General features: G+C 32.1%; 2 protein-coding genes across 3 annotated transcripts; one reads left to right on the top strand and one right to left on the bottom strand.

Moving 5' to 3' along the window:
* The first annotated feature begins 545 nt into the window (after positions 1-545).
* LOC103845494 (heavy metal-associated isoprenylated plant protein 3) lies at positions 546-2,079 on the top strand. Of its 2 annotated transcripts, none has more exons than XM_009122366.3 (5): positions 546-686; positions 811-949; positions 1,029-1,237; positions 1,335-1,422; positions 1,505-2,004. In XM_009122366.3, the coding sequence occupies exons 1-5, from the start codon at positions 678-680 to the stop codon at positions 1,852-1,854; spliced, it is 795 nt and encodes a 264-aa protein (XP_009120614.1). In that variant the 5' UTR covers positions 546-677; the 3' UTR covers positions 1,855-2,004. The 2 variants fall into 2 exon arrangements, with proteins under 2 accessions (XP_009120614.1, XP_033138235.1); XM_033282344.1 differs by having other exon boundaries at positions 603-686; positions 805-949; positions 1,505-2,079.
* Positions 2,080-5,043: 2,964 nt separating this feature from the next.
* LOC103845493 (high affinity nitrate transporter 2.3) lies at positions 5,044-16,327 on the bottom strand. The gene is made up of 3 exons (XM_009122365.3): positions 12,175-16,327; positions 11,804-11,919; positions 5,044-11,709 (listed from the first exon to the last, which is right to left on the bottom strand). Exons 1-3 carry the CDS (start codon positions 12,994-12,996, stop codon positions 11,037-11,039), a joined length of 1,611 nt encoding a protein of 536 aa, XP_009120613.1. The 5' UTR covers positions 12,997-16,327; the 3' UTR covers positions 5,044-11,036.
* Between the last annotated feature and the right edge of the window lie 614 nt (positions 16,328-16,941).

Below are 16,941 nucleotides of genomic sequence, written 5' to 3'. Positions count from 1 at the left end.
TTGAATTAGGAGGCTCAGCAAGGTTTTTATTACACCACTAAACAAAAGCACGTATGACTGGGCTCAGTAAGGCCCATTGTATTGGTTCGTAAAATCGATGATGTCCATTGTATTAACTTCATCTCGATAACCCATTAGAAAAAAAAACTGCAGCTAGGGGGTTTTAAAAGAATGTAAACTTAGAGATAAAGTTTAAGCCAATTTTTTGGGGTTATACGTGAAAGCATTACATAGAAATTAAAACAGTCAATCGCTCAATTACAATTAGTCGACATGATCTATTTTTATTACCGTGCAACAAACAAATGTTTCATATTCCCCTATTTATTTACGACTAAATACAAGTACTAGCAGACACTGTCACAACTCACAACATATACGCCGAAATTACAAAAGCAAATAAAGGGACGTACATAGGCAGGCACTAACCGGGAAAATCGTACCGAATAAAACAAAAAACAATGTAATACGGAAAAACGTATGTGGACGGTCCATAACATCATCATAGACCCATACCATACACCATTCATCATCATCACATCATAATAAAACGCATTAAACGGAGTGGGTAGTATAAATATAAACCAAAGGTTCTTTCTTTCTCAAGGTCTCGTCTTTCTCCGACTCTGTCTCCAACAACTTCCTTCTCTCCCACTACTAACCGAGTCCGACTCACCATGGCCAAGGTAACTCACTCAAACCCCTAAACAACTATCAAGAATCTTCTCTTCTTGTTTCTCTCTCTGCGTAAGTTTAATAATGGGTTTGATTTGCTCTCTCTCTCTCTCTCTCTGTTTTGTCTATAAGCAGAAGAAGAACAGCAACAACGAGAACAAAGGAGACGGTGGCGGCGATAAGAAAACGGCGTCTATCACCGTCGTTTTGAAGGTCGATATGCATTGCGACGGCTGCGCTTCCAAAATCGTCAAATGCGCTCGTGCTTTCAAAGGTTTGTTTTTTTTTCTTCTTTAAAAGACACAAAGCTAATGTCTTCACTGTAAAATTAACATTAATGTCTCTCTTCTCAGGCGTTGAGACGGTGAAATCAGAGTCAGAGACTGGGAAGCTAACGGTGACCGGAGAAGTAGACCCGGCGAAACTCCGGGAGACACTTCAAGAGAAGACAAAGAAGAAAGTCGACTTGGTTTCTCCTCAGCCCAAAAAGAACAATAAGAACAAAAGCGATGAAGAGAAAAACAAAGAAAAGAAATCATCTGAGGAGAAGAAACCCAAAGAGGTAAAGCTTCGACCTTTACTGTATTATACAATGCCATGAATCTGATTCTGAGTGTTGTGGTTATGTTATTTATTTATATTTATTATAATGTGTTCAGGCTCCGGTGACAACGGCGGTGTTGAAGCTGAACTTTCACTGTGAAGGCTGTATCGCTAACATCCAAAAGACTGTCACTAAAACCAAAGGTTAGTTACAGAAAACGCTTTTTTGTTCAAAACGCTATTTTTACAAAACGCTCACATTTGTTTGTTTGTTGGAATCGTTTAGGTGTGAGTGGGATGACAATGGACAAAGAGAAGCAGTTGGTGACGGTTAAAGGAACAATGGACGTGAAGAAGCTCGTGGAGAGTTTGTCGGAGAAGCTGAAGCGTCCGGTGGAGATTGTGCCGCCGAAGAAGGATAAAGACAAAGAGAACGAGTCTGGCGACAAGAAGAAAGGCGGCGGGGGAAAGGATAACAAAGGCGGCGAGGGGGTGAACATGATGGAGTACGTGGCGGCTCAGCCTTATTACGAGTCAGCGTATTACCCGGGTGGGCCATATGGGTACTATCCGGTTCAGGCCCACGCGCCTCAGATGTTCAGTGATGAGAATCCGAATGCTTGCGTCGTTATGTGAGGCGGCGGATGATAATATTGGAGAGTGGTGGTGGGGAGTTGTAAATATGCTTATAATCTTTGGGGTAGTTTCCAGAAAGTCGAGTATTTACTTTAGTTTGTAAACTCTTTTTTTTTCTACTAAAGCTTCAGTTTTAACATTTCCCTTTTATATGAGCTTTTTTTAGTTTTTATTTAAATATGCAAATATTTCCCACGGTTAAGATCATTTTAATTTGTTTGTTCCTATTCTATTTTCAACTGAGAATACTATAATAAACTACAGTTCAATAGTTACACTCGCTTCTGATCTATTAAAAGATAAATTACAACTTTATTTCATGTGTATTTATTTAAGAAAATTCTAATAAAATATTTTAAATTTAATTTAGATTTGATTTACAAACAAAAATTTTAAATTATATAATAAATTTTAATGATAATATCAACTTAAAATTATTACTTTTCAAAATACTTTTTTTAAAAGAATTTTAAATTTATTCAAATAAAAAAACATTTTTACAGATTTTGATCTGCTACTCTATACAGAATTGCATAAAAACTCAATTTGATATAATCTCTATCCTCCAAAAGCTTCAATTATCTCTAGCAAACCAAATCTCCATTGTTTGCTCATACTTTTCAAAAATACTTTTTACAAAGATTTAAATTTTTTTAGTTGGAAAACAATATCCATTTCTATTTAATTTAAAGATAAAAATATCTTATTTATTAAACACATAAATTATGATTTATTACATGTGTAATTTTTTTTAATTTAAACTATTTCTTACATGTCACAATTTTAAATGCTCCTATCATGTAACATTACAATTTATATCAATAATTTTTAACACAAATATAAAATTTTTATTAGTGGTTAAATTTTAATTTGCACCCCCTTCCTAGATGAAACATTTAACCTCTTTACATATTGTATATATAAAACTTTAGTCAACTATTATTAGCGTTTATATATTCCATTGAGTTAAAAAACCTATTTCATTTTAATATTTTTAAAATATACCAAATTAGTTTAATAATCACTATATATAAAGTTTTACATCTCCTACTCTAACTATAAATGGGCGAACAATATATTTGAAATGAATGTATAATGAACGAATTCATTAAACATGAATACACTTTTATCATCTATATACATACTAATGTCATAGCATGAATGACCTATATATGTCAAAAGATTAATATTTCAACACTATTTCAACACAAATAGTTTCGATGTTTTTAATAATATCCCAAAACAATTCTTCTCTATTATATAGGTTCAGTTTAGTTAAATTTCCACATAAATTCCAAATTTTTGAAATAAAACATAAAACTAAGTAAATAGTATTGTTACATAATAATATTTACAAAAAAGTTTTTACAAAATACAAAAAATTATGTAAAATAGTATTGTTAGATAAATTGTAATATTTTAGTATAGAAAAATTAAAACCAGCAGGTCAAAGATCTATTTTATTCATTAAATCAATATGATGTATTTTATTCACTTAATATAAAACAAGAACATTACAGCAAAACATATTATCTAGATGGTGGAAATACATGAATGATGACAAAAACATGTTGCAGAAAAGTTAATTCAACTTTGCTTTCGTTAAAAACTAAAATTGGAAACGATAATTTGTTAGACCTTTTTAACTAACTCGATAATGAAAGGTGATATGCTGACAATGCGAATGAGAACTAGTCAAATTGTATTAAAAACGATTAACATAAGTAATACTCTTTGGGTCTTATGTTATTATTATTTTGCGATCCTAAAACGTTGAGGGAATATATCTCAAACTAATCTACCAATGGTTGTGTTATATTGTTAAAATAATAATAACATAAGACCCAAAGAGTATTACTTATGTTAATCGTTTTTAATACTTACTTAAAAGTCAAGTAATAGTTTTTTTTTTTTTAAAGATAGTCATTTAAATGTATAGTTTTTACAGTCCAAATGTTAGCCAAAAAAAAAAAAAAGATTTTGAAGTTAAGGTTTCGGTATTAGGTATCTACTTTTTTTTTTTGAGCCAGTTGGATGGTGAATGCTTTTGAGTCTTGTCCTCTGCTTCATGCCCTCTCTCGTCTTATAAGTTGTCCCTGTTCGAATTATATCATTCCTTAATTTTTGGACACATATAATTTCATAAATATATATTTTTTTTGGTAAAATTCATAAATATATATCTCAAACTGAACTAGTACAACAGGTCCTTTTTTATTATAATATTAAAAATAAGCAAAAACAATCACTACCTAATAATATACTCTGTTTTTATAACTTCAAGATTGCCAAGAGAAACAAAATATATTTTCGTTCAGTTCCTATTAATATCGAATTATACTAAATCAATTATCATGAACTGAAACCATATTTGTTTATTAGTAGATGCCAAGGCATGCACGTACATGGTAGTTACGTACTTTTGGTATATATTCATGCTAGTCTTTGTAAAGTTACGGTTTGGTTTTCTTTGGTAATGACTTAATGACAAGTGAAAAAGCAACATGAATAAGTATTGATTTGGTCAAAAACTAAAGTTAATCTACATGTTAGCGAATTTAATAGGTAAAGTCAACATGTAGTGAATGCCAACCCAAGACATCTAATCTATTAAAAGAGGAGTACAAAATTAGATTATCCCTTAGTTTTCCACTATATTTACAATGGTATGCCACTGAAGTTATTAATTAACCTATCTTTTAGGATTTTTGTCTTTTCTCTTCAATTAATGTATTTTCAAAATCAAATTCTAACTAAAAAATCATGGCAACAATAATTAATAAACCTAACTCTTAATATTTTTTGTCTTTTCCTTTTTTTTATTATACATATGTGTGTTTGAAAATAATTAATTCCATATATATATTTTGTAATTACATACATTATACGGTAATTATTTTACTAATTTCACATATACATAATAAATAGTATACAACAATTTTATTATACATAATCATAAAGTTTTGATCCATAAAACCAGTTTATACAACAATTTTATTATATATAATCATAAAATTTTGATCCATAAAAAATAAAAATATATTTGTGTGACTTTACATGTCATATTCTAAATAAATGCATGATATAACTAAGGGTTTACATGATAAAATAAAACTACTCAATATAAACTATAAAATTATTGTGTTTAGAAATGTCAAATTAAAAAAATAAATTTTAAAATATATATTATCACTTATACAAATAAATATTCATTTATAAACAAAACTAACACCTGCGCGGGTGCGCGGATCAAGCTCTAGTTACTACTTACTTCCTCTCACTCTTAATGGTAGTAAAGCCAAAATTATTTATTTATTTCTGTATAAACACAGTCACTAATAAGAAATTAAAACTAACATCAACATAGCCGTCGTATTCATTTCTTATTGTGCATGTGCGTTTGATGCGACATATCATTCAATATTAATTCATATCGTTGTACATGAACATGTATTGAGAACTTGGGATCATGATTAGTGTTGCTTCCATCTATTATCATCATGCACGTCGTTCATGATGGTGATCATCATCATTATATATGCATGCTAGTTTTCGAGTTTTCAACTTTCTTCTAGGAAAGTTCCATTCGAGTTAAGTTCAAAAAAAAGTTCCATTCGAGTTCGAGGAAACTAAAGGATTTAAAAAATAAATAACATAAAAGTAACAAAAAAACTTTTCAACACGCTTATAGAATTCATCCTTTTATATATCCATTTTTTATCAGCAAATATAACTGAAATTATTTTGTAAAAGCCTTTTTCACTTTAGAAAAATTAAAAGTTTTATCATATTTTACCATAATGTTCCAAATTATTGTCTTTTTTAATCATACTTTAAACTAACAGTTAAACGGGAGAGTTTAATCAACTGCTGGTTGATAGTAAATTAGGACTTAGTTAAAAAAAAGACAATAAATTAGTAGTGGTTGAATTATATTTTTGTAAATTTATAAGGGCATCTCCAACCATGACACCAAATTTGGTGTTTTTGTATTATGTTTTTTGTCATCTCAAATCATAACACCAAATATTACACCAAAAATAATATTATTATATGATGTTTTTAGTTTTAATAACTTTTATATCTTTTTTATAATTTAAAATTCATAAATTATTATTTTATCATACTTAGATATTATGTTTGCTAATTTTTTGTAATTTTATGTTTATAAAATTTAATTAAATTTATATTTTCGAAAAATATTATAATTTTATGTATTCATTTTATATAAAATAATATATGAAAGTTTACAATCTATTGACTATGAAAAGCACATAACAAAATAATATATTTATTTCATGTTTTGAGTGTTTATTTCAAATTTAATATGCATTTTAATCTTATCTAACTTATATTATTAATTTCTATATTTTATAAAATACTATTTAAGATTTTATATTATTAAAAATAAAATATAAAAGTTCTATGATATTGTTTTACAATATAAATTAAATGATAACAATCATTTCTTGATTTCTTACTTGAAAAAATATAAAAAAGTTTAATTATAGAAAATCATTTAAAAATAAAAATAATACAATATATTTATATTTAGTTACAAATTTGGTGTAAATATAACTAAAAAATAACTATATTATTAAATGAAACAATAAAATATATATATTAAATATTTGGTGTGATAAATAGTATTACACCAAATTTAGTGAAATAATATAATTTTTAGTGTTCTATTGTAGATGAAATTTGGTATTTTGGTGCCTTATTGGAGTTGGCCTAAACTAGAAAACGAGTCATACGATCATGGAATTTCCATTTCAAGTGATTTCTCTACTCTAGACATTTAAATTTCATGTTGAAAAAATCATGTATAAGCCAAAAGAATCCAAGAAATAAGGAGACCACATTATAATTCTTTTAATAAAGAAACAACATTTTAAAGATTCGTTTCAAATCTTTTCTACCGTGGCGCTTGTACATATTGTACATGGTTAGGAACGATATACAGTTTATAGATCTAGTGAAAATGGTAAAATAAGAAATAAAGTTATATAATATAACCAAACTCGTTAATTAAATCAATTACTGCATGTTGCTATAAGAAGGGTTTGGTTGAGTCGTCGAGAATAACATGAAGGCACATGATTTTCCTCATTTAAAACTTATTTTATTAATAATTAAAGGTGGTTGCTATGCAAGAGGTCTTTTATTATACATTTTGGTTAAGAGAAAATGACTGTGTTTTTAAAAAAGGTTAAGAGAAAATGACTAAAATAGTAAAACGGTATATATTTTTATCTTTATTTTTATATAGTTTTGTGCCAGGTAATCTTAAACCAAAGAAGGGACCAAAAATTATTCCCCGTTATTTTTATCATTTTCATAGCCTTGATGATTGTCTTGGGTTCTTACCACGTGGGGGCATGCCAAGAAAAGTGGACCAAAAGACCATAAAAGAAAAGAAAAAGAAAAATTAAGAAAAAGGCAAATAAAGAGAAAGAAATACATGGGAGATGTTATAGAATTATAATGCACATCATTATCTTGATAAAAACGAAATTGTAACCAGAATATTCGAGGATTCTTTCATGCATGCATATATAATTTGTTTTTTGTGGAAAAACATATATAATTTGTTGTGTCGTGATCCACTTTCTTCGTATAGATTATTATCACATGTAATATTTAGATGTGCGATTTCAGTTTTTTTCAAGATAATAGAAAATTCAAACTAATTATAAAACATATTCACACTTGTCATTTGAATTTAAATCCTATTATCGGAGGTCCAAGACATAAAGCTACAAAGTTTAAACAACTAACAACGATAAAAGTGGCAGCTTATGATACAATGACTATGATACTATATGTTTTAATTAAATCGCATAGAGCATAAGACTTTTCTCCATATACGTTTTGAAAATGACGGCAAAGTCCATCCATCGATGTTAAGAGTTAAATGCAACTTCTTATACTATTTGAATATCCATTCGATTGTTACTGTCCTTCGATACGAATACAATAAGAATGCCATCAAACATTTCAACGAAGTGATCACTACAAAAATCACTTTCAATCTATTTGATTCATTTGAATTCTCGCTTGAACTACTATCACTGCTGCACAAATAAACTGACCGACGTGTATAGTAGAGACATAAGTAAACCGAATATAGACTCTATTCACAACACCTTCTTGCACAAGTAGGACATGATGAGACCCACAATGAGAGAACAATAATCTATCAAATTAAAAGAAAGAAAAGAGAAAGGCATGTGGCCTTTATAGGAGTCAATGGTTTGCCTTTTGCCTTTTTTCTTTCTTCATGTTCACATTTTTTCTCTACTTTGGTATTTTGTAAAACTTTTATATGATTTATTTTATTTCTCCACGCTAATTTCCAAAGTTCTGTTACAATGAGTGAATGATGATGATAAGGACGACGAACTTTCTTCTTCGCTGGACAAAACATTTCAGACATTAATTTTTATACGGAGACGTAACCCAATTGACGGTTTGGTTGAATCTTCCTCCCAAACCAGACGATTTCATTGACTTAACAAATATGAGTCAATGATTCAGTTTTTTTTTGTTCTATCTGAGTTTCAGTCTAGGTTGTATAGAATTATAGTGAAAACATGAATGTGTATGTGGTGTCATCAAACATAAGTTACATTAACAAAACATCATAAATAATATGCGAATATAACATATACAATTAAAATTTAAAAATTTCATGCTTAAAAAGTCCTAAAATAACAAGTCAAATAACACTAGATTATGATAAAAGAAAATCTACTAAATTTAAAACTTTTTATAACAATAACTTCAATAGAAAACATGCATGATACTTCAAACTAGCAAAACTATTTTGGAACAAAAATTATCTTTAATTAAGCAAAAAAAACAAAAAAAATATTTATTAATATCACAATTCACATATTTTAGAAGAAAAAACAATAACAGAAATTTAAATACTGAAATAAAATTAAACTATCAACAATTTTGTATGTTGGGAGATATAGAAAGGAAACTAGAACCCTATCGTACTTTAAACTGGAATATGCTTACACTTTACTTTACCAATGCTTAATTACATTTTTCTAGGTTCAACTATAATTCACAAATTCGGTTTGGTTATATGCATGTCCCTATAACCAACGAGGACTTGAAAATAAGATTATTAGTGACACATAAACAAACAAACAAAAAACAGAATTAGATTACAACGAATATCCGGTCACTATTCTCGAAAATAAAGTTTAGGGCGGAAGAGTGACACATTTATCATTTTGAGAAAAGAATTCTTTTTGTTGCACATACCAAAAATTTAGATAAACATATTTGAGTCACAAATTTGAAAATGCACATGCGTTTTAAATATACAGAGAAATATATGATAAATTACAAGGTGAAAGAAATGATTAAGATCTTGATGATACATCATATCAAATGAACAACAATCCATCTACTTGTACGAGAGAGTCTTCAACTTCCACGTAGAACCAGCTTTTATCTATTTACACTTTATATACAAGGAATAACTATTCCCAACTTGTATACTCGTGGACCTGACTACATTCTACAGTCTATCTACAAGGTGAAATAGAACACAAAAGCTGACGGAATTTTTCGATAAGACCTATCATGTTCATGATCAATCATCATGATCATCTTCGAGGAGGAGTTTCTTATTTACATCAGTATCGTACTCTTAAGATTGTACCTATCATGTAAACAAAGCACAACTGTTAAATATCACTTGAACTATAAAGAAACCACCTTAAGACTGCAAAAATCATTGGGAGAAGAAAGGATTAAACTTAACGCCGATGCAAATTACATTTAAAACAATCTATACCGTGTTATCATAAGCCGACACATTCATACAAGACAAATAAGGCTTCCACTGTCTGATGCAACCTTTTTTTTTCTTAAGCCCTAATCTCTCCTTCACATATCTACTTAGAACCACTTTTCATCGAAGCTAGTTGAGCCATTCTATATCACCAGGAAATTGCGATAGCTAAGAGTTCATATTAAGCAGAAGATCAAGATAACACTGTTAGACAATGATTTCTTATATAAAGAAGACATACATTAATGCAATATCCTCAGGAAACATGGCTGGAAAATTCACAACTTCAAAATTTCAGCATATCAATAAATACATAATGGGCCTTTCAGGAACTGAAAAATTCACAACTTCAAAATGTCACCATATCAACAAATACATAGTGGACCTATCCGGTAGTATAAGAGTTTAGGCGAATTAAGAAAGTCAGACTTTTGAAGTTAGAGAAGGAGATCAAAACTCTTGTTGACCAGGTTTGTTGAAAGAACAATAGAATTGATGCTTAATTCAATATTTTATGTTAGATGCTGATTGTAAGGTTGGTTATTGTTTTGGCTTTAATTAGGATGATGGAGGTGGAGAGTGACTCGATACCATCTATGAGCGGTTGGAAGCCATGGATGCTTCATCTGCAGAGAAGCGTGTTGCTGAGACTGCTTGGTCTTGGTTCTGATAAGGAGATGCAAGCTAAGAAGACAAAAGACTTTTATGGTGGATAGAGGATGAGGATTACGTTGGCAAGAGCACTTTTCATTATGCCAACGATCCTTCTGTTGGATGAGCCGACAAATCATTTAGGTTTGTGATCTTTTTTCTTTTGTATTTGTTTCGGATGATTTTTTGTTGTTTGTTCATTAGTATTGTGTTTTTGTTAATGCTAACTCTTTATTACTGCCCTGATTTGGAAGCATGTATATGGTTGGAGGAGAGTCTGAAGAATTTTGACTGTATCCTTGTTGTGATATCCCACTGATAGAATTTCTTGAATGGAGTGTGTACAAACATTATCCACATGCTCACTCTGTTCGGATTTGTTTTGGGGTGTGTGATCTGTTTCAGTGATGTGAAGACTTACTCTTTAGATTGCTTCTTCCGTAGTCTTGGTTTCATAAAGTTTTCATGTGCACTCTTAAGCACTTCATGCATCTTAATGGATGAACATTTTTTCTTGTTATCCCTTGACACACATCTGACTGAAAATTGCTTCTAATTGCTGAAAAAGATGTTTGTTGAATACTCTTTGCCTTTCACTGAAACGAGATTACAGTAACTTATATACGTAAGTGCCGAAATCAGATACGTTATGACACGAATTTGAAACTATAAAATGGTTATGCATATATAAGGAAATATCTCTTGCGAATTGTCTTCAAACAATAGTCTGATTTCCAGTCTCCTGTGTCGGAAAGTCAGCTAAAGCTACTTTCCGGCTTCTCTCAGACCGACTATTCTCAGCGAATTTGATGCTTCCCTCGTGCAACCCTTGTCGTTTCTCATCCTCTGTCCACTCAGAGCTGTAGTAATACTCCTCCTTGGATCTCTCCCCATCCCTCGACGGTCTCAGAAACATGCTTCCCCATTGCGGAAAATGTATAAACGCAACCGGGAGCGTGCACAAAACCGCCATAGCGCCCATCAACGAGAGTCCTTCCGCTGTACTAAACCTCGAAGTTGAGAAGAAAAGCAGTTGAGTCAAACCGGATCCGAAGTTTCCTCCGGCGCCAGTTAGTCCCGATATGAGCCCTAGAGAGCGGCGAGAGACGAATGGTGCAACCCCGAAGAGGGCTCCACAAGCGGCTTGTGTACCGATTGAGAAAAGTATCATTGCTAAAACTGCAATGGGAAGTGAATTAGCACGACCTAGCCAGATGCAAAAGAGAGCTCCCACGGTTTGAAAGATCCATAAGATCCATAACCGGCCTCTCATGCCAAATAGTTTGGCTGCTACATCAGAAGCGTAGCCACCGAAGGGACGGGCGAAGAAGTTTGCCATTCCGAAGCTGGCTGCTACAATACCGGCTGTTTGAAGTTTTAGGTTAAACCTGATCCGTAGAGAACAAGAAAACAAAAACTGTTGTTACTTGTGCGAGAAGTAAGTAAATATTATCATTTGTTTTTAAGAAGAAGAGATCAAACCTGTCGAAGAAATATCCGGAGATAACGTTGTTGATAGTTAATTCAATTCCCATGGAAAATCCATAAAGAACGAATAGAATCCATGTTCTGTAGTTCTTCACAGCGAACCAGAAAACCTAAAAAAAAAACCATTAAGACACTGGAAGTTTGGTGCTAACCATTGTCATTTGTTGCAATAATGTTGTTAAACTTCTGTAAGATATTCTCAAATTTTGTAAAAGTGAAGCTTATTATAAAATTCCATGACTATGCTTTAATGTTTGCATAATTCTTATAATAGTCATATTGTTCTTGATCAGGAAAATGAGACGAAATTCATAATATTATATATATATATATATATATATATATATATATCAGTCTATGTATACCTTGGAGAATTTGTCTTTAGAGACTTGACCACTCTTCTGAAGGGTACTGAGGTTACCATCAGGAAGATCTTGGCCAAAAGTGAGGACGAGGATGCCCATTACTACTTGAAGAAAGCCAGGGACGAAGAATGCTATGCGCCAAGCCATGAACGGAGTGGCTCCTGCCAACTTGATGACGTGGAAGACCATTGGCATGAGTAGCTGAGTAACTCCACCTCCCATATCGCCCCACCCACCGGCACAGCCGTTCACTAGCCCTATGATCTTCCCGTTAAACATGACGCTGGTCCAATACTGGCAAGACACGAACGTGGCGAGGCAGAACCCGATCATGAACCGGACGGCTAAGTATCCAACCGGGCCGGTCACAAACGACATTGTGAAGACCATTGGAGCGGTTAGCATGAGCGAGAAGGCGGTTCCGTACCGTGCTCCGAGGAGGTCACAAACCGCTCCCATGGCTAACCTTGAGAAAATGGCACCGGAGACGGAGGCTACTCCTGCGTTCCCGATGTCGGTTTTGGTGAGGTCGAGGTTGTCACGGATGATGGGGACTAAAGGTGCAGCGGCGAAGGTTGAGATGAAGCAAGTGAAGAATGAGATCCATCCTAAGTGAAAGGCTCTCATGTGAGGTTTAGCAAATGAGAGTGGGTTGAACACTTTGGCCCGGTGTTCCGAATCAACAGGAAGGGCGAATTTAGAAGTTGGGTCGTTCGATGGGACAACTTGGGATGAAGCATCGGCAGAGAAGGAGAAGACGTGTTCTTTTGCAGTGACTCCATGCAAGGAGGTTCCAATAGAGCCTTCTTCATTAGAAGCCATTTAGATGTTGAGAGTAGGATGAAAGATCTTGAGTGGGGTGAGAATTGTTTATTGCTCTTTGTTGTGTGTTTGGTGCATTGGGAGATTGAGAAATGCAACTATATATAGCCCGGGGGAATATGAACATCCTATTGTAGGTAGGGTTAGGTGGGTCCAAAGATGAAATGTGTACTTATATATTTTGGTTATAAACGGCGGAAAAAGATAAGGCAATTCAGTTTTAGAATTTGAGAACTAATTTCATATTCTTTCTCCATAATGTAGCTGCTATTACGTGCTTGATCATTAGTTCATTACTTGCGTACCACATTTATGTTTTGAGTTTTGCCTTACACATACGCTATGCAAGAAGTTATAAGTGTATTTACTAACCCCAGAACAAACCTAAATACCTAATCCTTTCTGATTTATCAATCGACATTTTTTTTATTTTGGTATTTTGATACAGAAGTCGTGAGGTTTTATCAAGCAACATCCGCAAAGTCTTTCCTATGAATTAAGTACAATGTTTTAACAAAAAATGATACTGAGTAAAAAAATCATAAGAAAAACGTTTCATTTCCAGTATCATTTCGTAAAAAGGTTTTCGATAGATTGGGCAGGTTATATAAAAAGTATTATGTGAAATTGTTCTAAATTGGTGATATATATACGAAGGTTGACAGTTGGCATGCCAGTAGCAATAGCTAAAAAGGCCTAAGGCCGTACACATCAATGATGGGGAAAGCGTCAAAATGTCTTTTAACGATTTAAAATGTCTCTTGAGCATTTCATGTGGTCGACTCACCAAATGAAATAATTACTATCTTAATATAAGTCCTACAAAAGTGCCCTCACTTTTCTAAACTTTATATAATATATGCATGCCTTAACGTTTCTGAACTTTATATAATATATAACTATTGTCTAGTTCATAGGTTATCCTCATTGCTCACTATGAAACGAAATGATAAGTTGACAATCTTAAATCTTCCTAAATCTTGTTACATCTCAGTATATATATGCTCTAACATATATTTTTTTAATATATATGGTTTCTAAGTGTTATAGTATCCGTCAAATGGTTAGTTCTAAATAAAATAATTCTCAAAATAACATATTACAAGAGTTTTGTCCAGCTTTATGTTTCTAATTTATACAAGATTGTAACTAGTTAATGTTATAAAATAAAAACCAAACATCGTATATACTCGCTACATTTTTTTCCCATCAGATTAAGATTTAACTATAAGAGAAAACAATACAACTAAAAGCATTACCAAAAAATAATATGATGGTAATGCTTTTTGTTTTATTGTTTTCACATGTAGGGAAGGCATGCAACTATTAAAGTCCAATTTGTATAGGTTATGAAGTTCAAATCTTGTGGAAATGTCAAATAAAAACAAATTCTCAATCGATCTTTCAGAACATGAGTAATGGCTCATTGACTTTTTTAAATTTACTCAATGTTCATATGGCTTATCTTAGTTGCAACTTGGTAGATTTCAAAGCATCATATATATGTTGAACAAAGAATGCAAACATCCTAGGGCCTATTTTCCAGCAAATTAAGATGGTGTAGTTTCAGTGAGCGTAGTGAACGGCTCGTATTATTTCATTTTTTATATAATCTGAATGATCTAATCCTATTGCATAAAAACGTTTTTTAACCCTTTTCTAAAAAACGTTTTTTGTTTCTTGGAACTCCATTGCTTAACCAGTAATTTGTACATTGATTAGTTTTTGAGAAATTTAGCATGGACTCGGAAATAGTCTTTACTGTTTCGGTTTAATTAAGATCTATGTATAGAACGAATCGAAACCTACACTTGTTTGGATTGGTTTTGTCTTTAATAGGTCACATTCTCAATCTTTTTTTATTATATGGTTTGTCTGGTTCAGGTTATAGTTTGACAAATATAGAAAAATACAACGAACCAGACAAATTGAAAGATTCAGATGCCCTTTCAGATTGGCTTTTCAATTGATCTGGATTGCGTAGATACGGGATTTTGTAGTGAAGAAACCCTAGTATAGATAATAGACTTCAAGTGGCAGTTTATAGACTTCAAGAGGCTATATTCAAAAGTAAACGGGTGTGAATAGATTGGAGTCAAAACTTGTGGGTTAAAAATATATTCTCTTTTCTGCGTGAATAAATTGGGCTCCCTTTTCTAACATGTACTTCCCACAAATATTTAATTCAGAAAATAGTCGCTCGAATGACGGCAATTTCACCTAACAGTGAACGCGGAGCTTGTTCACCAGAAAAGTAGTTGATGCTTAACGTGCTCATATTGGTTTTCTGCTGGGTGCTAATTATTGACTTGCTTGACATACATTAATGATAGTCCAATTGACTTATCTCTGAATACTATTTTTAGAACCGTACAGATCACAACATTGGGTTCTTTCCTTATGATGCGGAAGATGTACGGGCCGTTTGGCATCCTTTCTCTGACTGTAATCCTCATCATTCAAACAACTGAGTTATCACACGTCATCTAGCTGTCTTGTTCTCATACGTGGACAAAAATTCTTAAGATAGTATAATTGGTACTTTAAAAAGACTGATAATAATCGGAACGTTTTGGGTATAGACGTGATCAGTAAACGGGCATGTATTTTAGCTCTGATTAATGACCATCTTTAATAGAATGAAATGAAAGCTGAACCGCTTAGTTTCTTCACAGATATATAGACAAATTATCATGAAAGGAGCAGAGAATATGCTATAGAAAAGAAGAAACAAAACAATGTAGACATGATCATCCTTCTTCGTTATGCGTTGCTTTTGAGAAAAAAGTTAATTGTAAAACCTATATTAATAAGTATGTTATCAAAACGTAAACGTTACAATAATCCAGACGTACTTTGTTGGTGAAATGCTACTTGCCATGCAACCATTTCAGCTGAATATATCACATAACTGGTCACTGTAAAATTTACATGACAGACCGCCACAAACTTGTTGAAAAATAAACTTGATTTGGATCAAATATTATTGGGCTAATCATGTGTTGATCCAAAACTTAGTCCAAGTTCTAGAGAAATCATCCGCCTCTATAAAATAAAAATTTAGATATTCTTATAGAATTATCTAGATAATTAGGATAAAATAATCTAAATATTATACTAGAATTATCTAGATTTAGGATTAAAATATTTAAAATATTTTATACTATGAAAGCTATAAATACTTCCACTCCCTTCTCATTTTGGATTATCAAGAAAAAATATAAAGTTTGTAAGAAACTTTCAAGTAATAGAAATCTTCTTCTAAGTTATAAAAAAATTTCTCTTCACAAAGTTTATTTCTCTTCAAACACTTGAAACACTTTCTCCATCTCTTCAAATTTTTTCATTTCAACAAAGTGGTATCAGAGCTACATATTCCTTTTGAAGATAGCAAATAATGGTGTTCCCTTCCAAGTTCCATTGCTTACAAAGAGCAACTATGACAATTGGAGTCTAAGGATGATGGCTATCCTAGGAGCACATGATCTATGGGACATAGTCGAGAAAGGCTTCGTTGAACCAGAGAATGATGGTGGTTTATCTCAAACACAAAAAAATGGTTTAAGAGATTCAAGGAAGAGAGACAAGAAGGCTCTCTGTCTAATCTATCAAGGATTAGATGAAGATACATTTTAGAAGGTTGCTGGAGGAAAGACGTCCAAAGAAGCATGGGAGAAGCTTCATACATCTTACAAGGGAGCGGAACAAGTTAAGAAAATACGTCTTTAAATTCTAAGAGGACAATTTGAAGCGTTACAAATGAAGGAAGGAGAGCTCATCTCAGATTACTTCTCAAGAGTCTTGACGATTACTAATAACCTAAAGAGAAATGGTGAGAAATTAGATGAGGTGAGAATCATGGAGAACGTTCTTAGATCATTGGATTCAAAATTTGAGCACATTGTTACCGTGATTGAAGAGACAAAAGACTTGGGACTATGACGA

This window comes from Brassica rapa, chromosome A10, assembly GCF_000309985.2.
Source record: "Brassica rapa cultivar Chiifu-401-42 chromosome A10, CAAS_Brap_v3.01, whole genome shotgun sequence".
Lineage (NCBI taxonomy): Eukaryota > Viridiplantae > Streptophyta > Magnoliopsida > Brassicales > Brassicaceae > Brassica > Brassica rapa.
This window is presented reverse-complemented; position numbering and strand designations above follow the sequence as displayed.

Coding starts and splice junctions, on each gene's coding strand:
- LOC103845494 (XM_033282344.1), top strand. Junction 1,238..1,334: donor AGGAGAAGAAACCCAAAGAG/GTAAAGCTTCGA, acceptor TAATGTGTTCAG/GCTCCGGTGACAACGGCGGT. Junction 1,423..1,504: donor GACTGTCACTAAAACCAAAG/GTTAGTTACAGA, acceptor GGAATCGTTTAG/GTGTGAGTGGGATGACAATG.
- LOC103845493 (XM_009122365.3), bottom strand. CDS start 12,996: ATGGCTTCTAATGAAGAAGGCTCTATTGGAACCTCCTTGCATGGAGTC. Junction 11,920..12,174: donor CTAAAGACAAATTCTCCAAG/GTATACATAGAC, acceptor TTTTTTTTTTAG/GTTTTCTGGTTCGCTGTGAA. Junction 11,710..11,803: donor TCCGGATATTTCTTCGACAG/GTTTGATCTCTT, acceptor TCTACGGATCAG/GTTTAACCTAAAACTTCAAA.